This window comes from Platichthys flesus, chromosome 18, assembly GCF_949316205.1.
Source record: "Platichthys flesus chromosome 18, fPlaFle2.1, whole genome shotgun sequence".
Lineage (NCBI taxonomy): Eukaryota > Metazoa > Chordata > Actinopteri > Pleuronectiformes > Pleuronectidae > Platichthys > Platichthys flesus.
This window is the reverse complement of record NC_084962.1, coordinates 15,675,245-15,699,705: the sequence shown is the minus strand read 5'-3', so window position 1 is coordinate 15,699,705 and position 24,461 is coordinate 15,675,245. Positions and strand designations below refer to the sequence as shown.

The 24,461-nt window shown below is 41.3% G+C and overlaps 2 protein-coding genes across 6 annotated transcripts; one reads left to right on the top strand and one right to left on the bottom strand.

Annotated features, from left to right (window-relative positions):
* Positions 1-1,500: 1,500 nt before the first annotated feature.
* Positions 1,501-7,090, bottom strand: taf1a (TATA box binding protein (TBP)-associated factor, RNA polymerase I, A). 2 transcript variants are annotated; one of them, XM_062412023.1, is made up of 11 exons: positions 6,930-7,090; positions 6,164-6,367; positions 5,614-5,777; positions 5,338-5,451; positions 5,048-5,246; positions 4,689-4,810; positions 4,139-4,297; positions 3,864-3,930; positions 3,593-3,716; positions 3,338-3,492; positions 1,502-3,070 (listed from the first exon to the last, which is right to left on the bottom strand). In XM_062412023.1, the coding sequence occupies exons 2-11, from the start codon at positions 6,294-6,296 to the stop codon at positions 3,030-3,032; spliced, it is 1,278 nt and encodes a 425-aa protein (XP_062268007.1). In that variant the 5' UTR covers positions 6,297-6,367; positions 6,930-7,090; the 3' UTR covers positions 1,502-3,029. The 2 variants fall into 2 exon arrangements, with proteins under 2 accessions (XP_062268008.1, XP_062268007.1); XM_062412024.1 differs by lacking the exon at positions 6,930-7,090 and having other exon boundaries at positions 1,501-3,070; positions 6,164-6,896.
* A 1,752-nt stretch (positions 7,091-8,842) lies between these two features.
* Positions 8,843-23,273, top strand: mia3 (MIA SH3 domain ER export factor 3). 4 transcript variants are annotated; one of them, XM_062411939.1, is made up of 28 exons: positions 8,846-9,038; positions 10,050-10,183; positions 10,277-10,363; positions 10,502-12,689; positions 13,608-14,051; positions 14,247-14,377; positions 16,728-16,859; positions 17,063-17,084; positions 17,181-17,269; positions 17,371-17,448; positions 17,618-17,728; positions 17,816-17,887; positions 17,975-18,079; positions 18,198-18,320; positions 18,401-18,488; positions 18,570-18,622; positions 18,719-18,809; positions 18,934-19,072; positions 19,254-19,416; positions 19,530-19,565; positions 19,664-19,731; positions 20,114-20,199; positions 20,421-20,534; positions 21,145-21,207; positions 21,293-21,339; positions 21,453-21,521; positions 21,936-22,338; positions 22,485-23,273. In XM_062411939.1, the coding sequence occupies exons 1-28, from the start codon at positions 8,918-8,920 to the stop codon at positions 22,742-22,744; spliced, it is 5,517 nt and encodes a 1,838-aa protein (XP_062267923.1). In that variant the 5' UTR covers positions 8,846-8,917; the 3' UTR covers positions 22,745-23,273. The 4 variants fall into 4 exon arrangements, with proteins under 4 accessions (XP_062267926.1, XP_062267923.1, XP_062267927.1 ...); XM_062411942.1 differs by lacking the exon at positions 20,421-20,534 and having other exon boundaries at positions 8,843-9,038; XM_062411940.1 differs by lacking the exon at positions 21,453-21,521 and having other exon boundaries at positions 8,848-9,038.
* Positions 23,274-24,461: the final 1,188 nt, after the last annotated feature.

The following is a 24,461-nucleotide window of genomic DNA, read 5'->3' as shown; positions in this document are numbered from 1 at the left end:
TCTGCCAGTGTCATGATTGTGTCGAAAGCCTTTTGTTATCACGCTGTTCAACAAAGGGGACGTCACAGGTCCGGACCACAACCTTCAGGAGCTGGTCCCTCTGCTCCGAAGAAACTTATGAGACTTAAAGTTGACTTCTGCATGATCTTTATTTGAATTTCTTATTTTCTTCTTTAGATGGTTCTTCAGTCGTATTTCTGAAGACGACTTCAGCCTCATGTTTTTTCCAGCTTTATCTCCCTCCTGCTTGTAGCACACAGCCCTGGCAAACACATCAGTATGTTAAGTCCAAATTGCATGGCTGAATTATCAGGCTCTCTCTTCCCCCACCCCTCCCTCCACTGCCAAACCCCCACCACTCTTCAAATGCCCCACAGAGTTACTGAGATGTTGCACTGTCGCTGCACAAGTCTGGATTTTAGGTTACAAATCCTCAGAGCCCTGCAGGCCGACCAAGCGAGACCCTGAGTCACAAACTGCAGTGTGTGTTTGTGTGTGTGCAAAAGTGTGTGTGTGAGCTTGCGTGTGTGTACGTGTTCAGAGAGGAGGGAGTGACACAGTGCGAGAAGGGGAAATCTCAATTAATGTCACACAGCAAAGGAGCATCCACTGTTCCTCTATGCAGGCTTAAATTAAAACATCTCTCCTTAAATGATTTGTGATTTTTTGTTATCCTCCTCGGTATTAAATAGATTCAGTCTAACCTGCGCTGATGATTAATTATGCAAACAATTACTACGGCTGTCAGTTCTCCATGGGGTCAGGCCGAAGACGTCTGTATATATCTCCGTGGGCTAGAGATGGTTTTAAAGGGCCTGTTAGAGTCGTCAGATGAACCTACAGGGACTGAGTTTTCTGGGGGGGTTTTTGTGTACATGATAGATTTTGCAGTAAAGTACGTCCCAACAACCTCGGGGTGCGATCCCAGATGAACATACATCATTGCTCGTCATCCCGGCTGCTCGGCGAACAGGCCGGGGGAGCCAGTGGAGCTGCTCGGTGGCCACCAGCTCCAGTGGCTGTTCTGTTCAGCGGCTAAGTAAAACTCCACCTGCTGTAACTCACCCACGTCGCTGCAGTGAACACGAGCAGCAGGTTCTCAGGCAAACAGGACAAGCAAATTGAAGGTTATGTCAAATTTATAATCATCATTTTGGGGGAAAACAGCAAATGGCCGTGTGGGTTTTCTGATTTTAAACTGCATACTGTTTCCCTGAGACCCTGTTTCGCTTTATTGCTTTATTTTTTGCTCCGTTCTGTTTTGACCACGTACACAAACATCAGTGTGACGAGAACTAGGCTACTTAGTGACAGACACCGTGACAAATGATTTGGATAATGTTTCATCCACTAACATCGGGGAGGCAGGGTTTATAACCTACACTGCAGCCAGCCACCAGGGGGCGATCAAGACACGCTGGCATCACTTTTGGGCAATCGTTGTGTCGTCCATCTCTATATGCAGTCTATGGTTGATATATACACAACAATTTTTAGTAAAATAGACCAAAAATAATCAATCATGCAGATATGTGGTTGTATTGAGCCTTTGTAGAAATTATTTTATATGATTTTTGATATATAATTCTGTATATTAATTCATTGTAATGCGTATAAGTGAACACACCTTCCTCTCGGGTCGGACTGTTCTCCAGGTTCGTTTGCTCCTGTCTGGGAGAAATCTGAACCCGAACAAGACAGGTCCTTGTTCTCAGAGGTGTCTACCACAAGGATCTGTGGTAGTCTGGGCGGGAACAGCTAGAGTGGGTTAGAGTGCAGGAGGGTCTCCATTTTGAATCAATGGAGACAAAATTACTGTCTAAGTGTCCTTGAGGAAGAAACCAAGCCCCCTCCAGAGCCGCTCCACTGATCAGGAGGACAGTGCATCGAGCCGGCTTTATTTCAAAAATGTAAAACTATGAAAAAATAACTATTTAAAAAAAGGTCAGCGCAGGACACGATCTATGCAGTGACCGACTCCTGACTCGATCCTCTCCACTGCTCCCTGGGTTTTTAATCCTCAAACGATGTGTGCTATGTGCTCTCAGATCCCTTTTGCAGCTGTGGTCAGGCAAGTGCTCTGGGCTTTTGGTTTATGTAATGACTGCAAAGCAACACACACACACACAGAGAGAGAGAGAGAGCAGGCTGAGTGAGCTGCTGCATGGCCAACAATGTAGCGAAGCCGAAACAGAATCATTACAAACACTTTCACTTATTAAATTGGCATGCTGCTGGATGTGAGATTTATTTCATGGTTCAGTACAAAAGGAGGAGAGCAGGGCGCAGCATCTGAAGGCCGAGGATCCTGTCGAGCCACTGGAAACATTCTCAGTACAAAAATATCTCCTTTTTAGTTGTTGTTGCTTTAAAAACGTTACGAGTCTCTTTACTGAAATTAGGGCCTGACAGTGATGGATAGAGTGTTTCTGTGCAAAAATATTCCAGCTTATCTTTTTCCACTCACATTAATTGAGAAATGATTGTTACAGAACAGCATTTTTAAGCTATTTACGGTAACCGTTTGTCATTGGTCCCCCCCCAGGACTTTCCCTGCTGCAAATGATATCGCTGAAGGGTCTTTGTAGTGTTCTGACGTGACAGTGGAGTTGACAGAGAGAGGATCCCTCAGGCTCGGTGTGGCGCTCGCTCACTAATGACCTTAACCCCTACACGCCGGTCAAAGGTCGGTGAAGGCCCGAGCGAGACTCAGCTCTCATTAGGATGTTTACAGAAACCATGAGAGCGAGCGTGAACACTGATTCAGCGCAGCACTCAGTTTCTGTCAAGATCAGGTGGTCATACCCTCCAGACACTCAGTGCAAACATATACAGAGCAACAGCGCCACATGCTGGACTGTGTAGCATGTGCTTAAATCTTGTCAAAAAACAATTTTCACATTTTTGAGAACTCCTCTTCGTCATCGAAACGTTTGTTCGTGTTTTCTGATGATTCCTGAAAGGATTTCAGCCTCGTCCCTGAATCGAGACAATTCAATATTCTCTCTGTGCTCCTCTCTCAGGTCCACTCAGCTGCTCGGCCCTGCAGCACAGTACTTCAGAGTTATATCTGTAAGAAGAAAAGACATCGATGAACTGACAAGGGACTTTTCATAAATGGAATATTTATGTGATTAACTTTGACCTTTTCAGCACATAAATATTTAAGCAGTAATTAAAATATCTATGAATATCAATAAAATGTTTATAATCTCACAATCTAAAAATGCTTACAATCAAAGTACACTTCAATAAACCACTGAATTTATTGACAAATGATTTTCATATCTGAAGACATTAGCCCGAAGTGACTGTGTAATGCTGCAGACTGACTCACCCGGGCAGAGGACTTCTCTGAGTGATGCCTTCACCTCCATCAGCTCTGGGTTCTCCTCCGAGTCTTTTCTGGCATGGAAGCTCATGAAGTGGAGAACCGGCCACCAGTCTTTTCTTCCCGCCATTTTTTCAAGGACCACCTTCCTCCAGTCTTCTCTGTTTCAACACACATATACACAGAAGAACATGCTTCAACAACATCTGTCAAACATTAAATCCAAAACAGAACAATCTTTTTTTTAGTTTGTTTACATACCGTAGCTGTAATTTCTGAATGACGGCTTTTAAATGCTTCCACACGTCCAGGTTGCTCCTCCAGCAGGCGAAATCCAGCATTTCCAGAACGACCCCTAAAGCTTTGGGCAAATGACTGGCTTTCTCTGGGGGTGGGGAAGAAAATATCAATCATGGAAAAGGGGAAACATTACTGGGAACTATGTCTATAACAACATCCAACATCTGTCCAAAATTCAGTTCAGCTTCAGTTGTTTGTATTATTAAAATCCAATATTAAAATCTGCTTCTACCTGACAGAAGCAGGAGAGAGCCGTACTCCAACATCAACTCATGGCTGGGGACTGATACACAGAGGATCTGGAGCATCAGAAAGTAAAGTTATAATGACAGACAGGCACAAGTTTAAAATTGCAAACAAAAGTTATTTTAGTTGCATATATCTTCAAAAGCAACACAAATTAAATCCTAAATATATTAAGATTATGTAAAATACCATCAAAAGTGTATTTTAAGACAAAGAGCAACATTTAAATACTGTAAAAGCCCCATTGCTTTAATTTTGCACCTTCAACGCTTTCATTAGTTTGGTCCCCGGAGCATTGTGTCGCTTTAGGTACTGGTACAGAAAGACGTGTGCATTGGGATTAGGAGGAAAGTTGTTGTCATAGGCGTAGTCGTTCAGGACATTCAGAGCCTCATCGTGATCCTCGTAGAACTCCAGCATCTGCAGGAGTAAAACAAAAGTTGCACAGCATGAAGGGATATTTCCTGACACATTGTAAAACACTAGAGAGAGAACTGTAATTCCTGCAGACAAGGATCTTAGATATCAAAATATTTAGTAAATTTCTTCTTAGGCTAAACCTACTGATCATTTAGTCTAACATTTGATTGAACGTTTGGTCTTTGAAAAGAACAGCACAAGTTTCCAAAGTTGACAAATTAAAATGTTTAATTTTGTCCAACTAAAAATGTTTAGTCATATTCCATTCTACATATAAAAATATATATTTTACAAAGGTTTGGTAATAATATCTTCAACTCATTAATACAAATCTGCATTTATTGGACTCTAAATTCTACTTTTCATGAGGCAGTGGGGAATGTGTGATTACCTCAACATAACTCAATATGAACGGATCCCAGACTCCAGGATTTTTCAGAATATCCTTCAGATTCACAGAAGCCTGTCTGAAATAGTTCTGCATCTCCTGGTTGCCCACTGGGTCATTAAAGTCTGGACAGATAGAGGCTTTCCTTTATTAAATCATATCAGAGGACGGTACACACGCAAATACATTTTCCAAAACATGATCAGCAGTTCAGTTCCTCTGTTTCCTGTGCAGTTACTATTTCTGCCCTGTAGGTGGCAGTGTGATCTCAAACAAAAGCTTGCAAGTGTGTCAGTGTAACCAATTCACATGAATAAAAGATGCTTTTGGGTGTTGGGGTGTTGAATGGAGTATTGCCTTACTGCCGCCAGAGAGTTTGAACTTCTTGTCACACCAGATGATGTAATCTAGCAGGCTCCTGTAGGCCTGGATCAGCTTCACCTTCTGGTACTGGTCCGTTGACTCTCTCCCATACCTCCAGCTTTCAGCAGCCAACAGGTGACGCTTTGCATCTTCAATGTGGCCGTTGAGCAGCATGTGGAAGGAATGTTCAAGACTGATCTAGAGATACAAAGAAAAGGGTCTTGTGTGTGATTCAAAAAAAGGGAAATCAATTTGAGATCTGTGTAATCACATCTATTAGCTCACGCACCATCAGGTAATGTTTTACTCCTGAGTGTTTTATTCGTTCATAGATGTTGTTGTAATCCTCCATCTTTGAGTTGGGGTGATGGTGAAGGATCTCAGTGCTGAGTCTCCAAATAACCTACAGAGAGAGTGTTAATATCAATAATATTAGGGATGTGAATATCAAACTGGAATGCACCACTATCCTGAATTGTTTCCATCACAACAGTAAGGGATTCATCTTTTTGGAACATTCTAAAATTTTCACTGACTCAAAAAAGCTAAAAAAAAAAAAAAATACCTCTTTATATTGCTTTGTAGAGCTGCGAGTTGTGTTTTCTAATATTTGGGGATAACACGCCATAAATTCTGCTGCCTCCTGCCATCTATGATGCAGCATTGCCTCTCTGATGCGCTCCAGACAGAGCCGGGTGCTCTGGTGGAACCCAGTTTCCTTCAATGTTTCTAAAGGTGAAATAAGAAAAGGTTGTATTTGATGACATAAATGCATTGGCCCTAACTATTATTATCTATAATAGGTTTTACCAAGACTTACTTCTTGAGATTCAATACGGCAAAAATCTGACATTGATTAGTCATATAGATAAATAAAGATTCTATGAATCCTATGGATTTTAATTTGATAATGCAGTGGGTAGTAATGAGGAATATTTCTCAGTAGAAAATCAGAGCAGCTGGAGAGATTTCTTTAAATGTTTAAATGTTCTTTAAATGTTTCTATAACGGAATTATTTGTTATTTATCAGCCAACATAAACACAGCAATAAATCTGCAATATGTTTATTGCTATATGTGTTTATCATGTCGGGGGCACGCACAGCACAACTCACTTCCACACATGGGAATACCCGGTGAGAACTTGGATTTTCTTTTTCTTCTGGAAGAGATGTTGTCTGAAAGGTTGTTGTCATCCTCCAAGTCTCCTTCAGGACGTCCCAGCTCTCCCTCCACGTCGTCCATCATCAGCAGTCAGACAGCTGCCTTCTATCGCTCGGTCAAATGGGCTGTGTATGATTTCCACCTAGAAAAACAAACTAATCACACGAAGACAGCTGCAGTGGTGAGGTGGTACATACCTGGATACCAGCAGGTATATCCCATTGGTGCTTGAAGGATCTGTTTTCTTCGGTCTTCATCAATTATGTTGTAGAAGTCTTGTGCAAAGAGCTGTTATTTGTTGTGGTTGTTGTTATCTCTGACTTACAGTGAAGTGTATTCGATGATAAAGTCAAGAAATGGGTTGAATTAAAAAACATTAGCTGCAGGGTAAGTCTCTGTAATATCGTACAGAAGTTTACTTGTCACACAATAAATAAATATTTGGTGATTTAGTGTAGATGCAGAACGACAGTAAGATTCTTTATACAACTATAAACTTTCTATTACTGTTAAGAAATCCTGCTAACCATCACAACACTGGAATTACTGTGTATCATTTTTAGCATTAGCTATATTTCATGATAACGTAGCTTACGTAGTATATTTTTAACTAAACACCCACAACTGTCATAGACGTCGAGCTGTTATAGATAATTATACATAGATATTGATGTATAGACTCAAGCTAATAGGTATACACATTATCTTGGTTCTTACCTCCTTCTGATCTGCTGTGTTTTTCTTGACAAAGTGTGGCGACGCTAAATTTAACTCGTAAACAAACTTGCAGAAGTTATTTTGATACTTTTCCCGGTAAATAGCAATTTAAGTTACTATTCTATATCAAGAACCACGAGTGTGTACAGCACTCACTACTTCCGGAAATAGGCAGCCGTACTTCCGGTTTCGTCGGTAGGGAAGTGACGTGTAGACAGAAACGCTGCCCGGTCATTGGTTGGTGTAGTCGGACCGGGCGGGGCGAAGAAGAACCGCAGCAGCGAGGTGATATTTGAAGAACATATATCAAATTATTTAATTGACAGCCCTGGTTTCTCTGTGAGAGGAGTGGAGGTAGAGAAAGAGAGCAAGGGGGGACGAAGAGGGAGGGAGAGAGAGAATGACACGAGGGTGAGAAATACTGTGTATGGGAGAGGAGGGCAGATAGATGGAGAGAGAGAAGGGAAAGAAATAAAACAAGAAACATGGAGAGGAGGAAAATCTAAATAACTCCAACATTAAGAATAATGGGATATTGGCCTCCTCTTAGCGAATGTGAACTAAATACGATTTTCACTTTTGATTAATCAGTAATTTCTACGTTAATCTTTGACATCTTGTTTAAAATGATGGACAATACTTATGGCTGTTTTACAACAAATTGATCTTGAAGGATAATAAAGATTTTTTTTATGGACAATTTGAGTTAATCACAAGCTGTAAAAACCAAGCAAGAGCAGCAGAGGGAACCCAGCCGCCAGCAGGGGGCAGCCTCAGCACATCACATGGAAACAAGCAGCAGCAGACCATCTCGTTGTATGCATCATGCTACTATGAGGAACTGTTGTGAGGTGAAATGAAACTCCCTTCTTTTTTTCTGTTCATGCTGAAATAAAATGGATTCACTTGGTCTGACGTTTTCAATCACATCTTTATAAAACACCTCATAAGCTTCACACTACAAACCCTATGGGCGGGGACTGTTTTTTGAGAGAAGATTCCAGATTCATTCACTAGACTGGCACTTGTAAGGCGTCCGAAGACAAGTTTGTAAACTACTGGGTTATTCTCTAACAATAGGTTTTTAAAACATGTTAAATCATCCAGTATCTAAAATCCCAAAATATAAAAGTAACTTTTAAGTAAGGCTGTCAAATACATGTTGTAAAGTAGAAAATATTTTCTCTGCATAGCATGACATGAACACACGATAATTTGTCCATCTTTTTATACTGCTTAGTTCAAGTGACATTCAACAGGCAGTGTGCGCAGGATGTGCGCAATGGGCTATTGCGCAGGATATGTGCAAGGGGTTTCTGCGCAGGATGTGCGCGCAGTTTTTTTTTCTTTTTTTAATTAATTTAAATTAATTTGTTAGTTGAATTTAAAAAATGTTTTATTTAATTTAAATTAAAAAAAATAATAATTAAATTTTATATTTAATTTTATATTTAATTTTATATTTAATTTTATATTTAATTTTATATTTAATTTTATATTTAATTTTATATTTAATTTCTCATCATCATCATCATTTCTCCAGGCTGGTTCAGGGGTAAATGATGCTGGTCTTCACAGGTGACTGACTACACAAGCCTTTACATTGCATGTGTCTCTTGTGCCGCCCTCTCGGCATTTTTGCGCCCAATAAATCTATGTCGCCTGTACCAGGAGCCTGGCTTTGGGCTTTGGGCTCTAATTTATAAATTATTATAATAACTCAATAATATGAAGGCTCTTCTTTCCCTCCAGTAGTTCCCATGGATCACATGGTGGAGGATTGGCTACACACACTGAGAGGCTGAGTTTCTCTTTCCTGGCCACATCTCTTCCTCCTGAATCCAGAGCCCGAACATCCTGTGAGAAAGCCCCGGGAGCCTCCACCCACCAAGCCGGATCTGATGTGCTGACGTGTCGGCTCCTCCGCAGCCCTCAGTGCTCATGCTCCAGCGGCCGAATCCGACACCGCCGACAACACAAGTGCCAGCATGGCAGCGAAGCACTTCTACCGACAGGGCTTTTTATTACTTTTATTCAATTTTATCTCGACCGCAGCCCTGGAGAAACGCTTCTCCGACCTGAAGAGATGCGCGGACGAGGAGTGCAGCAGTAAGTTGATCTGTGGTCGGATGGGACCTGGAGGGAGAGAGGCTCCATCTCCAGCCCCCACATCCCGGTGCACAGCCATAAACTGCGGCTTATCTCTCGACCTGTTGCCGGTCGATGTGTGCGGACATGACAGACCTGCCGCGGCTGTGTGTGATGCTAACGTAGCGGTGCTCTGACGCTTTTAAACAAGGGGGAAGCTAACGTTAGCAGTAGCCATTAGCTCGGGAAGGTTATTCGCTGTGTTGGCCGGTTGCCTGGCAGCTCGGGCCTGCGCAGCTAGCTGGATTAGCCACCGGCCGGTGCTAACGTAAAGGGGCTACACTGGTAAACAGTAGCTGCTAACACTGCTAGCTTCACTTGTTGTATTCCATGGTTTTAACTTGAATCAGCAAACTTCAAATCCACTTTCTCTGTTGGGTCACGTGATGTTTAAGTGAACAGTTGGATTGAAACACGCAGAGGAGAAGCCTGAGGTTGTCATCACCTTTTAAAATGTAAACAATGTTTACTACAACAACAAAAGGCATGTTTATGTGATGCTGAATCTACCAAACTGGTGTAGTATCATCAGGGAACGTTAGTGAACAGCCATAAACCAATAAAGGCTGGGCCAGTAACTGATAAGATAAAGCAAAGTGGGAAAAGGTGGATAAGAAAGTTGGGTTTTCATTTTCCATTTTATGTTCAGTAGATATTATCCCAGGAAACAAAATCTTGTGAAGGAAGGAAGAAGGAAAAGTATACACACCCATTCAAAGTGAAGTAATACATTAAATAAAATATAAGAATAAACAAATATGTACGACAATATTCCTACTTGTAAAACATTATTGCATCAATAACTAAGCCATAAACTACTTTAGCCATGCCTTTTCTATTCTTAAAACCTAAGTTGCAACCTTTAACATATGAAATGTCTGTGTGTTGTGTTTATTTAAATTTTTTTTTATTATCTCTGACTTTTTTTTACAAAAGTGGACCCTTCTAATTCTTCATCCCCTGCTCTCCTAGTGCTGCTGTGTCGGGGGAAAGCATTGAGAGATTTCTCGCCACCTGATTGTCGCTTCCTGTCCTTTAAGAAATCAGAAACTATCTATGTTTACTACAAACTTGCAGGCAGAAGGACTGACATTTGGGCAGGAAGTGTGAGTATCCGTGATTAATAAGTTCTGCATATCACCTGGATTGACCTATGCAATTTTACTTATCCTCCACATGTTCTCCTCTTGTTTGTGTAGGTTGGAAATATCTTTGGCTATTTCCCAAAGGACCTTCTTGCTGTTAACCACCTTTATACAGATAAAGAAGTCGAGCTTCCCGCAGAGGTATGAAGATATTTTCTAGCTGACTCAATTCATGTTACTAATTTGATGCTAACTTTCAAAATGAATCCCCTTATATATATATATATATATATATATTTTTTTTTTTTAATATAATTTTGTGTTTCGTCTTCTTTTCAGGAAACAGATTTTGTCTGTTTTGACAATGGATTTGATAAGTTTGACAATTATGACATAGATGTACTCTTAGCCTCCTTAGTGGAGGAGAATAGCAGTAGGGGAACATCTGACCAAATCCAAGAGGCAGAGGACACTCCAAAAGAAACACAGCCATATGAAGAAGAAGAAGAGCAGACTGACAAACAAACTGAGCAGCCAGAGAATGTAGATCATCTCGATCCTGATGATCAAAATGCCACTTTACCTGAGCTTGATGTGGAAAATGAATTGCCTCCTATAGAAGTAGAATCTGATACAGCAGCCACACCTGATTTTATTGAAGCAGCCGTAGAAGTTGAGCAAGTAAAACTACATGAGTCTGTTCTTGACAATGTTGGGTCAGAGAGGAGGGAACCCAAAGATACACTCGCAAATCCTGAAGTGGAATCTGTGGCCAAAGACGAGCTTGTTCCCGAAACTGAAGCGGTCTCGGTTACTGAGGGAACGCAAATCCCAGAGTTGAAAACTACCCTGGGTTCAACTTTTGATGTCATCGTTACTGGTGAAGAAATCACTAAGAGAGTAACACCGTTTGAAGAAGAAGAGGAGGAGGAGGAAAACCAAGAGGTGGACGATAACTCCAAAGAAAAAATTGATGTAATAAAAGACACTCCACTACTGTCTTTCACTGAAAAAGCAGTGAACACTCCAGCACCTGATTCCCTCCAAGAGCATGAAGCTCCTCCGGTAACGCACATAGATGAACCTCAAGCTGCAGAGGAGAAGAACATGTGGACGTCGCTCGGAGATGCAGTCTTTTCAGTTGTCACGGGGGGAGAGATGACACCACAAGATGTTAGCTCAGATGAAGATGATGACGAGGAGGACGAAGAAGAAGAAGAAGCAGCTGCAAAACCCACTGAGGATTTTGAGGAAGCAAAAAAAGATTTAGAAGAACCGCTGATTACAGAATCTCCCAAAGAGCCTGAAATCATAGAGCAAGTTCTTCTAGATCCTCCTGGTTCCAGCTCTGTACAGACAGATAAAGAAACAATCGGTGATCCTGAGGAACTTTTGTTGGAAGGTGATGATGAGGGTGAAGTAGAAGAGATCGAACATGAGGAAGAAAAGGATGAAACATTAAAACCTTCAGCTGATACACCACAGACACGACACCCGACAGGAGCAAAGAAATTATCAGATATTTTATTGTCACAAAGAGATACCTCTGCCAAAAATGGAAAAGAAAAATCTGAGATTAAAACAACAGATGAAACCATTAAGCACAAAGAAGAGGAAGTGCAGGAGGTGTCCAAAGATTCTGGAGTCATTGAAGACATACAGGACAGTAGCATTGCAATGGAGAATAAACTGGATTTGGACAATGTGCCAGAAGAAAACAAGACAGAGGACGATCGTGTATTTGTCAGTAAAGAACCTGAAACTCATCAGATCCTTTCCAATGAGAAGTCGAGGGATTTAGAACTCAAAGACAACATCAAGACAGGAGACGACAGCTTACCTGATCGGATGCATGAAGATTTATTGGCAGATCTTAAGAAGCATCTCCGTCTACTAGATTCATCTGTCGTTGAACCAGAGAATCCTGAGGAGCCATATACAGAGGAGCTGGAGGAAGAAATACCTGCAGAGCTGGAGGAAGAAATCGTTGTGGTGAAAGAAGAATTACTTGAAGATGAAAATGCACTCCTGTACGACCAATCAGATAACCCAGACTCTGACAAACCTGCTCTTGAACCAGAAACTCTGCCCACTGCGTCGACTGTGGAGCCAGTGTACAGCGACAGCGTGATGAGACTCACGCTACTGCGAGAACGCTTCTCAGAAAAATACATGGCGCGGTTCCAAAAGCTTCTGGGCCTCAAAAATCTCTTCAAAGTGGAAGCCATGTTCTCTGATCTGGACACAGAGTTGCAGGCCACCCGTCGGTCAGATTCAGATACGACGCAAGACATAGAAGGTGCTCTAGAGGAAATCCTGGAAGCCTCGGAAACCACCATCTTGGACGAGATTGAGAAGATGCTGGACGCACAGAATGCAAAAAATGTTCAGGACCCACATGAGGACACAAGTAGTGAGGATGAGGAGACTGAAATACTGGATGACTTCCAGGAGCTTGCATTCAGTTTACGACAGAAGTATTCGACAGCCAGTGACAGCACACCTTTAGCAGCAGATATGGACCAGGGTAGGTTTGATTTGTGTTATTTTTGATTTCAATTCAGTATCTGGTATAGATAAAAGCTGTGGGTTTCACTCCCCTCGGATGGCTGCAGTAAGACTGATTTACATGTTCTATTCAAACAACTGCTAAAAGCCTTTCACGGACAAGTACAGATATGCAGCTCTGAATTGTCTTTTCGGGCCCAGTAATACCAGCATCTTGTTTACTTAACTATCCCGGTTCAATCTACGTCCAGCTGCAGTTTACACCTGGCAGTCAAAAGTGTTCTCAGTAACATATCAGGATTTAGTTTCACTTCCCTGCCAAGAGTGAATTGCAAGAATTGCTAGTACGGCAAGATACACATTAATGTGTGGCCAGGAAACCAGAGAAGATGATGCACTGGTTATTTGATATCTGGCCCTTTTGGACACTAGTAACCTTGTCCTACTTTTGAATCTATTCAGCTGCACTCAACTTGTTTGTTTTTCTGCTAACTTGAACATGCAGTCCCTTAGCTGGCTAGCTAATGTGAATCAGCAGCTATTTGAATCTTTGCCTGAAGGCTCACATTTTTTAAATACGTCTGTAATTACCAAGTAGAAAATCTTTACTTACACATGTCATTAGAGATGCACAGACGCAATCTGCTAGCTTGATCTTGGGGCGGTAAAACCAGATCCCGTGGGAGTCGAGTGTCAGCCAGACAATTCAGCAATAAATGCAGCTTGTCATTTGTGTCATAAAATCCAGTGTTTCTGCTTTGTGTTAAATTAATTAACTCATGCCAGGCCACCAACGTCTTTAGCTTCATTACCATCATCCTTTTAGGCTCAATGCAGTGAGATATACACGTTTGTGTATTGTTTATAATGTGCATAGTTGACCACGTCCCCAAATAACACTGTGCTGTTACTGATGTGTTTGTCTTTTTTACTCTAGATGGACATGAATTGATTGTTACTGAGGAAAAGCTCCGCATTGTTGAGGAAGAGAAGGTTGACATCGTTCCTGAGGCCGAGAGAGAGCAAGAAAACATCACAGTAACAGATCGTGAGGAGAGAGCAGTAGAGACTGAGGAGAGAGCAGTAGAGACTGAGAAGGAAAAGGTTGACTTCGTTCCTGAGGCGGAGAGAGAGCAAGAAAACATCACAGTAACAGATCGGGAGGAAAGAGCAGTAGAGACTGAGGGGGAGCAGATAGTTCTTGATGGGGTGCACTCTGGACCGGCAGTCAGCGTGGAGGAGGACGGTGGACATTTTAATAAAAACAAAGACAATCAGCCAGGATTCAGTTCATCAGAAGACCTGCAGAAGGTCCCTGATGCCACTCTGGAAAGTCCTTTAGACGTCGACGTTGGTGAGGAGGTGGAGCCCTCGCCCTCAGGTTGGTAAAGTAGATGGCATAAGTCTTTTCCTTCTTTTTTTTGTCAAACAATAACTTTTTTTGGACAAACCCGTACATTAGATCAGACATTTCTACTCAAGAATCCTCTCTGCATGAGACAATCAACCTCAAAGGAGAATTTTCTCCTTGTCCAACGAGCACAAACTAAGTAATGAGTTAATTTTGTTCCCTCAGGATCTTTGGAGCCATTGGATCCAGTGTCTGAAATTAACGAAGCAGAAGTGGGATTATTCTCAGCTGGATTATTTTACACGGGCTGCATCTTTTCTATCGCAAGCAGTAAAATTGTTGAGTGGGCAACTGTGGTAAGTCTTAAAAAATGACACTACACAATGTATACACTAGCTCTGTCGGCTTATTTCTCGTTACTCCTGTTGTTTTTTATTTTTAACATTTTAATCCATTGACCCACTGCATCATATCTCATCACATTTTATCATATCCACGATAACAGGATGAGGATTTTGAACAAAAGTGGGTCATCCATTTTGATTACCCCACATATTTCCATTCTGCAAGAACACTCAGTATAAAAATGGTCCCCTGCAAAACCTAGACAACATTTTGTGTGCACTAGTTCCAGTTTCATGGGACATTTGTTTCACTTCCTCTAACATTTGGAGGTTGGGCGTTTTTCAACATTTTCACTGGTTTTCCAGGGAATATTAAAAAACAGATCTGGCGTAATTAGGGAACTAATTTCTATGAGTCTGTGAAATCTTAATTGAATGTAAGAAGACTGGGTGCCATTCTAGTTTTCTTCAAAGTAGAAATTAACGAGTAATACTCCCTACAACTAAGTACCTCACTGGCCACTAGATGTTGCACAGAACCGTCCTCGTACTCCTCTTAAAAGATTTCAGGGGCCAACTTTTAAATGTAGATTGTTTTTAAAGAGAGGCACAGTTGTCTGGTATCTCCCTTGTCAGTGAACGCACCACGGGCCTCCTCCTCCCGGTGGAGGCTGAAGTTCATCAGTGATCAACACACTGAGCTTCCTGCAGACCACAGCTCCTTCACAGCTCCGCCAGTGGCTCTCATTTCACCGCAGAGAGCCACTCAATCACCGCAAGACTCAGACGGAACACCGGCAACCCGCTGTCAAACTAGTTTAGCTTTTTAATCGCGTTTCAATCGATTTTTAGCTACTGACACTTAGCCTCCAGCTAAGCTAGCACCTCCAGTTTGTCGGCTTTTCTGTTGTTTTGTTGTTTCGGTAAATGGGATACGACGACTCGCCCTTTGCTTAATTTAAACACCTCTTTTATCAACTATCGTCACTGTGTGTTAAGACGTGCCTTTTTTGTTTATCTCTAACACACCACGGGGCTTTAACCGGTAACGTAAGCCTAGCTTAGGGAGCTAACGCGCTAGCAGCGGAGCTAGCAACCTGTCAAACTAGCATAGCATCGTTGAGGCTTGTTTTTGTTTTGAAACGCTGAAGATGGAGAGCGACTCGTTTGCGGTTCGACCTGTGATGGAGCTGAATCATGTTTACGTGTTTTTTCTCAAGCAGCTGCAACATGTAAGTGGGAGAAACGGAGCCGATCCAGCAGCTGGTCAATTGTTTATTATGCTAACCCGACCTGATGACGTGTTCATCAGCACCGATGCGCACTGACTGAAAATCCAACTACTTATTTACGAATTCTCCAAAGCTTCCTGGAATAATAAGTTTGCTTGATAGAAAATACTTTTATTTCCAAAAGTAACTTTTTAATAGTCATTTCCTCTGGATGGATCAGAGTTTTAATACCTTCTAAAACACCATGATTGCACATTCACACTTATGCACTGTCATCATGAAACACTTGCAACTGGCACACAGTGTTTAAGACAATTTGTTGATCCTCAGTGAGATGTAGGAAAATATTTGTAGTCTCTTCACCACACAGTGTGTTTGTTCCAGTCTGAGTTGCCACATGCTCGGCTCAAAGGTTCTCTGTGGCTGCAGCCACCGAGCTCATGACTGGAAGGTCACGAAAAAAAAAACTTCGTTATCGGTGGTTCTGCCTTAATATTATGATCTGATTTGCTCATTGATACCAGTTGTTGGTGCCTCCGTCTTTTGGGCAGCAGCCAGCCATTTTTCTGATTGCAGACATAAACTGTAAAATCAACCACATCTTGAAGAAATGTGTGAAAGCAGAAATTGGTTTCCTGTGCTGCAGTAACCTGTCGTAGTACGTTTGGTGTTGTAATGGTTGTGGTAGTTACTGGCAGGAAACTTTTTGGCTGATTAGTTTTGTAACCCGAGACAGTTCTTGTGTTTATTTCTACTAAAATTAGATTGCAGCGGTCCGAGTTGTGCTTTAAGGACATAACTTTGTTTTATGTTAATCCTCTGATACTTTGGTAGCTTGTCTTCTCAGTGGTGGGATTTGACTAAAGAATCACGCTAGATTTTGGTTAATGAATACCCAGAAGCTCTGTGTAGGGGTGCATGTAAATATTGCAAATCAGATTGAGTCAGCAGACTTGATGTATTGACTTATTGTTATTTATATTTAATTTTATGACGCGAACTATTAGTTATAATAATTAAAAGTGCTTTACTTCCCTGTATCATATTAAACGTACCATCTCTGTTTGTGCTGTTTTCCTCCCTCCTGATCGGATTGCTTACACGTTGTGGTTGATTTTCTGTCTCTCCAGATGATTTCACTTTTGCCAGACGAGTGGAAGCCAGGGGAGACGCTGTACGGATGTCCCTGGCAAGCGGTGGTCTTCACTGCTTTGGTTGGAGTTGTGTCCTTCACCATCTTCTTCTGGAGAACTGTGTTGGCGGTAAGTGTTGAGAATGTTGCTATTATTATTACAATGTTTTGTTTTAATAAGGTTTAGTTGTTTTTTTTCCCACCAGAACTTAACTCCAACTCCAACTTTGATTGGATATAATTTCCTTCTCTGGATCACTGCTGAACTATTTAGAGAGTGCTGTGAAAGTTTTATTAAACCGTGTTGACTTATTGCTTTTCTAACTCTTTTAGGTCAAATCAAGGGAATACCTTGGTAAGATTTTACATATTTTCTTTTTTTCACAAAATGTATTGGGTATAATACCTGACTCATGACCTAAGGTTCCTTGTTTTGCTCTTTTGTGTAAAGTGGATGAAAAAAGGCTCACAGAGCAAATCCAGGCTCTCAAAAAAGAGAAGGACGATTCTCTCGCCAAGATGTCTGAGCTCCAGAAGCAGGTGAGCTACATGGAAAAACGTGATGAGATATCTATGAGCTACTTTGGGAAATGATTTTGTTATTTTTTCAAATGTATTAATTGTTTATTCCTTTCTTTAAGACTGAGAATCTGAAAGAGCATCATAAGCAGTCAAAGGAAACAGTCGGTTCTACAATGAAAAGGATTCAACAGCTCGAGGTAAGTGCAAATGAACGTTGGATTTTTTTTTTTTCATTTTGTTTTGTATGTTTTTATTTAAAATTAAGGTTTCTGTATCTTTAACTGGTTTATAGATGTTGAGTGTTATTGGGACAACAAATAAAATCTTATTTTTTACACATGTTTGTATCTCATTAACTTTGTGCAGAGTAAAGTTTTGGAGGCAGAATCACGAAATAAGCGGATGGCTGATGAAAATTACTCGTATGTAAAACAACTCGAAGAGGAGCGGACACACTCTAAGGAATATGAAACCAGGGTAATTGTTGAACACTATTTTACTTCCTGGTATCATTTTAACCATCCTCTAAAACTTGTGATGTTTTAATCGTCTTTTCTTAAACAGATCGAGAAACTGGAGAAGTCAAATGAGAAGCTGCAGCTCAGCAGGAAAAAGATCCAGGAAACGCTCTCGAGGGTACAGATCATTTTCACATTACACTTTAGGATTATTATAAGCTTTTGGTTTCATTACATCTAATAAATTGTTTTATTTCCTCAACAGACTTCTGTTCTCCTCGATGAAGCTAAGATTCGTGAAGATGCCAGAAAAGCTCAGCACCAATGTCTTGGGAAAGATTACGCAGCTCTCAAAGAAGAGAACAAGACGGTGAGAAAACCTGCAGCCTTGTCGAATATTTTGTTTCTAAATGTAAATGAGTGCTTCCTCAGTTAAAACTCTTTACATTAATTTAATTACTATAAACTGCTTTTGTCGTTTGTTACAGTTTAAGATGACTATAAAGAGCTGGGAGGACAAACACAAGGAGCTGAGTGAGCAGATCAAAAGTTATCAAAAGTCCCAGAAAGAGCTGGAGGACTCTGTGGTGCTCAAAGATCACAACGTGGAGGTCAGTCTGAGTTCTTGATTTTCCTTGATCCTTAACTCCCATCAACTTGGCTCACTTCACACAGAAATGTTTCCTCGCAGGTGCTGTCTGAACTTCTGGCAGATTTAGACGCTTGCGAGCTACAAAAAGGTGAAACCAAAGTTTTAGCCAATGGTGAAATAGCATCTGGTGAGTCCACAATGCAAACTGTTTCATGTTAAAGTTGTGTGTATATCTGTTTGTGTTTAATGGACTTTCTGTGTCTTCCAGATAAGAAAACAGTCGTAAAGAACAGAATCAAACAGATGATGGATGTTTCCCGGGTAAGATGTCAAATTAACCATTAAAACTAAGTGTAGTTGATGTTTATTTCAGTTTATTTATTTTTTTTAAACGTCATTTATACAATTTATTCCCAGGTGCAAACCACTCTCTCAGTAGTTGAAGAAGAGCGAGATCGCTTCATGACTAAACTACTGAACGAAGAAACGATGAGAAAGTCACTGGAAGGTGTGTAGATCATGTTGGAAATGCAGGAAAACAAACTGTGTATACTTGTTTATATGTATATGCTGTGTTTATTTGACTTTCTCCCCGAGTCTCACTAAACATGTTGTTTTGCATTTTGTAAAAGAACAACACCAGGAGCTGGAACATTCAATTGCAACTTTAAAAAGCGACAAGAGCCATGTTGAAAACCAGTTCAAGATCCTCAAGCAGAAAAATGAAATCATGGTTGAAATGTACCAACAGAAGGAAAATGCTCTGCAGCAGTAAGTAATATAATAATAATAAAGCACACTATCCAAATACTATTCCTTCAGTATTACATTTGACTTGTTGTTTCACCATTATGATTTTGAAGAATAAGCTCCACTGGCCACGTGCCTTTTCAAATGTAACAGATGTTTGTGGTCGGCGTGTTCAAATACGTGTGTTTCTGTGGCTTCATAGGAAATTGACGAAGGAGGAGCTGGAGCGACGCAGCAAAGAGAACATGCTCTCGGAGGTGGGAGGAAAAGCTGTGGAGGCCGAGGAGCAGGTCAAAGTTTTGAGACACCGCATTAATGAAATGGAGGACCAGATGAAGAAGACGGAGGACGTCTACAAAGAGCAGGTAGACTCTTCATCCATTCTGACATGAGCCGGTACAGAGAATATAACCTGACTGAGACCTGAGCCCTGACTGAATGGCTTTTTCTAATTTTATTCTTTCTGTCTTTTTTTTAGATAAAAGAGCAGGAAAATAAAACTCACTCAAACTGGGTATGTTCTCCCAAATGCCACATTACTGCACATGCATATTAAAGCCTCACTAAGATTAATACTTTTTAGTTGTTTATCGATTCTTTAATTGTCTCCAGGTGAATGCTCGGAATGCAGAGAGAGCTCTGAGTCAGGAGAAGCTTGAATCATCAAAGCTCCGTGAAAAGTAAGAGTTGGCCGGGTTTACAAAATAAACATTTGGAGATTTGACAGGGACTGTTCGAACTGTTTGGAAAATGGTTAGTCAGCCAAGTTCACATTTCAGGACTTGCTGTCTTGTGAGTCTTCCGGTCATTGAGTACACGATGGACCAACGACTGTGGCTCTCACTCACTACACGATCTTTGACCAGAAGAAGTAGTGTGTCCGTTCTCTGTAGTTGTCACAGATTCTTTTAGATATTCAACTGCGTGTCTTGAAGAGTTTGGTTCAGATCTGGGGCTTTTGTTGGCATTTTCCAAAAAGTGTCAGCAACTGGAAAATCAGGCGAATAATGGTGTTGACCAAACAAGGCATTATTTGCATCTAACTGTGTTTTTTCAACTCAGGTTGGCTGTTTTATCGTCGCAGCTGAACGAGCGTCGTGCTCCTCTCTTCAGACCAAACCCTGGACAAGCTGCAGTTCCTCGCCAAGGTAAACAGACCACACACTTTACAGCTACACGATAAATCACACTACTTTTTCTTGTATTATATTATGAATAAATAAGAAGCAGGTTATCAAATCGTTTCACTTGTCCCTTCACCGGACTCGACTCTGAGAACCCTGCGAGGACGACCTCTTTGTGGCACAGATTGTGATGTATTGCGAGCCGATTATTTTCCTTTAGTAAATGGATGGTTTGGTCATAACAGGTGACTCATACGGGCCCTCTCCTGTGAGTGGGGGTGCACCGTCCCCTCCAATAATGATTGAGGGTCCCAGGCGCCCTCCCTCTGCCCCCGTGGGGCGAAGAATTGACCCGTATGGTGAGTCCCCATGGACTACGTCATCCTCTTTGTCACCAGCGCAGGACATCATCCCTTTGCTTCAACCTTTTTAGGCTTTTTATCTCTTGTTTTTCACTTTTGATTTTATTCTTTGCCGTTCTTTCACCTTCAATTCTTCCTTTTTTTATTTCTTGCCAGTGTTTTGCATCCTGCATCTTCCTGGTCCCTCTGCCACCAACTCTTCTGCCTGCTCTAATTTTAATGTCAAACCAGTTCCTCTCAAGACTTTTCTATTTCTGCTGTTAAATTTTAATCCACCTCTTGTGTTTTTAAGGGCCCTGAAAACCTTAAGTAATGGGATCCTACATCAAAACAGTTTTAATGATGCACATTAACAATTGTTTAACATGCATATTTTGATTGCTGTGTTTTAGTCATGAATTAAATTTGAAAGCAAGTTTTTCAGGGGCTTTAAATCCTCAGCAATGCTCTGTTCCCCTCACTGTTTCCTCATGACACACCGATGATCAGTTCTTTGCCTGCTTCATACTTTTATTTCTTCTTTCTCTGTGTCCTCCCTGGAAACTCATTATCCACAGTGCTGAGGGTTTCTATTCTTCATCACAACTTATTTTTCGTCTCTCCTCAGGCTCTCGACCTCCATCAGATCCTCACGGTCGTTACGCTGAGCACAAACACGTCTCTGGGATGGGTATGTCTCCTGAGGTCTCTGTTTCTCGTCAGCTTCATCACAGCTTTTAATCTGCTTTTAACACCGCTGTTTGTTTCCCTTTCAGACCTGATGGGTCCCCGCAGCTCATCGCCCTCCAACATGGATGGACCCGTAAGTCATTTTCTAAACAAATCAGACATTTATTCAATACCTGACGGCCTTCTGTCTATAGACTCGAGGTTCCTGTCTACATGTCCAATGTGTATGTCCCAACTCTGAAACAGACACAAGCAGTAGATCCACAGGTTAAAGCAGAGACTCAGGCTGAGGCCTCCACAGAGAGTCCAGAGCCAGTGAGTATAGAGGCTGCTCGGTGCTCGGGGTGAAGTGAACACAATCACTCCGCCTCCTCTCCCCCTGGAGCTGGATTTGGATTTGGGAAGAGATTAATGGCATTGTGCATCACTGGGTCCGGGCTAACCTTCTGGGCTGATTGTGTTTCCCCTTTTCTCACGGCACTAAACGAAATCAGTGATTCTTTTTATCAAGACTGAACGTGAGCTCCCGTGTGTTGTTGCAAAGTGTGTGTCAGAGGTCAATCAAGGTGTGTGGTTACTGGTTGTGTGATTTTGCCTCGGTTAAATCCAATGATGGAAGTAAACTGGTTTGTGGATCTCCTAACTGCACGACTAAAATTTGAAAGCATCTTGAAATCTGGTGAAATCACAGCACCTTTAAAATTTCTGCCTTTGTTGGTATTTAATCAGGGACCTGGATCCTTCATAGCGTCTCCAATCAGGGACTCGCCTGGTCCCATGATCCAAGGACATCCACCTGGGCCTGGACCCCATGACCCGCTCCTCCCTCCCGGACCTCATATCCGCCTGCCACCTCCCGGGCCTTACAGACAGCCGCGGCCCGGCCCCTACCACCTGCCGCCTGGTCCTCTTCCTCCAAACCTACCTCCTCTTCATGGGCCTCCACTACCAGCTAATGGACACCCAGGTATGCCCGGACCAATGGGAGGAGACTTTGGGCCTCGCCCCGCCAACGGACACGCGTTCCACCCCAGGCCCGGCCCAGGTCATCTCATGGATCCTAGGGGTCCACTACCACCGCATTTCCGTCCTCCTCCGCCTCATCACTTTGGACCAATGCCTCCACCACACGGTGCGTTCAGCTCATCAAAGATTTGTGTTCTTATAGGGTAGTTTATAAATCATGAATTCTGTTTGACTTTACAGTTTATTACAATATTCTACATCTTGAGAAGAGTGACAAGCTGTCTTTAATATGTTTACATTTGTCCTGCTCAGGTGTCCGAGGGCCCATTGGACCACGTCCACCTTTCCATCCTGACATGCGCTTCCCAGGACCACGTGACCACATCAATCCACCAATGGACCTGCCCCCAGGTGTCCCGCCCCATCCTGCACATCCTGGTGATGCTTTCGGTCAGGCTCAACCCCATGCCCTCCACAACTCAGCGGGCGCTCCCAGTGGCCCTGGGCTCGACCCACGCGGGAGGCCGGAGGCCCCGCAGGACTCAGCAAGGCCAGCAATGGCCCAGCCTTAAAAATGCCAGCTGCGGCAGAGAACTTGAATTCCTCATTACCCCCAAACGCATCAGGTCACAAACCAGATCCAATCCTAACAAAGGTTATGATTATTTTGCATATTTCAATTAATGAAATCAAATACAAGATATAAAACTGCAAAGATGTTTATTTAAAAAAAAAAACATGGTTTTGGTATTAAAACAAGAAATATGTCTGAAATTGATTTAAGTTGAAAGGGTTGCCACTGTTCTAAAGAACGTATTGTGCAATAACAGTTTATTAAATGCCAGAAACTTTCATTTGTGTTTATCTTTTAGAAAAATGGTAGTGATTTTTTTTTTTTAAGGGGCAAATTGTATAAAATGTCATTTCCTGTGGAAATTATTTTAAGAAAGGAAAAAAGGCCTCTAGCATTTCAGGAAAAGCACAATTTCCCCAAAGCAGTTGTTTTAGAATGAACTGTAAAGCAATGTGTAATTTGATGGCCAGATGTATAACTTATTTTACTATGTTGGTAGAACTTTATTAATAAAGAATGGGAAAGTAGCTGTTGTTTTGTTATCAACTGGTCACAGTTCGCATGTGTTTTTACACATGCTCTATATTACAAAGACCGGGGGGAAATAAGGCATACATCTGCTCTGCTCCTTAGATAACGGAAATTTATTTTGGAAAAATTATCTTTTGTTAAATGGTTCAAATGCTTTGAGTTCCACAAATTAAAATCCATGTGTCTCCACTTTGCTGGGAATCAGACACACAACTCTCGAGCTGTGTATTTTAGAACCGGCCCATTATTCAAAGTTTTACTTATTTATTCATAAAATAATAGAAGTTACTGTACCGTCTTAATCAAACACATACCCATTGCTATAATCAAAACTATTTAATATGGAATATATATATTTACATTTGTTTATTTCCTATATTTCATAAGCACTTTGTTTATCAGGATGATCAGGACATTCTTAGTTGATTTAAACCAGTATATATGCATTGAGAAATAAACCTTTAATATTTTATTATAATAATGATCCTCAGCAGTCTGTCATCTTTGGAGTCTCTGGATGAAATCCTCCATTAAACTTCCTCATTTATATTGTTTATTTTATTGGAAATTAAAACATAACTGTTTAATACAATGTCCTTCAATCTGTCAAAGAAACTAAAACTCTGTTTCAAGTCCTACCAGTTAAATACACACACCTGTATATTCATCAGGTTGTTATTGTCTCAGTTCATGATGACTTTAGAAAAATAAAATCTATCAAATATTTCAATGTGGATGTTTTAATGAAGAGGAAACAGCTACATGCAGCTTTAAAGACAGCCAGCCCTTTATAAAAGGGGGGACATGATTTTCAAAATAAGAGAAGTAGAAAGATCCTTTAAAAGTCAAAGAACCCAAATAGGATTCATCACCTCATTCAGATATAACATGAAAAGAAATGTTTGTGATAATCACATGAGCCTGAACCAAAGACTTGCACTGTTCAGGGAATACACATCCACAGCATGCAAACCATGCTCCAGCCATTTCACACTTAAGGGCATTTATAAAACTTTATGCAATTGGATTGAAACAGAACAAATTCAATACATTCTAAATCATGAACACCGACATGAAGCGACTGTGGTTTGGTTTCATTGCTACTGGGTCATTTGATTTGAACTTCTGACTTTTAAATGGAATTTTTCCAGACATTTGTCCGTCAGACCTCAACCACACTGAAA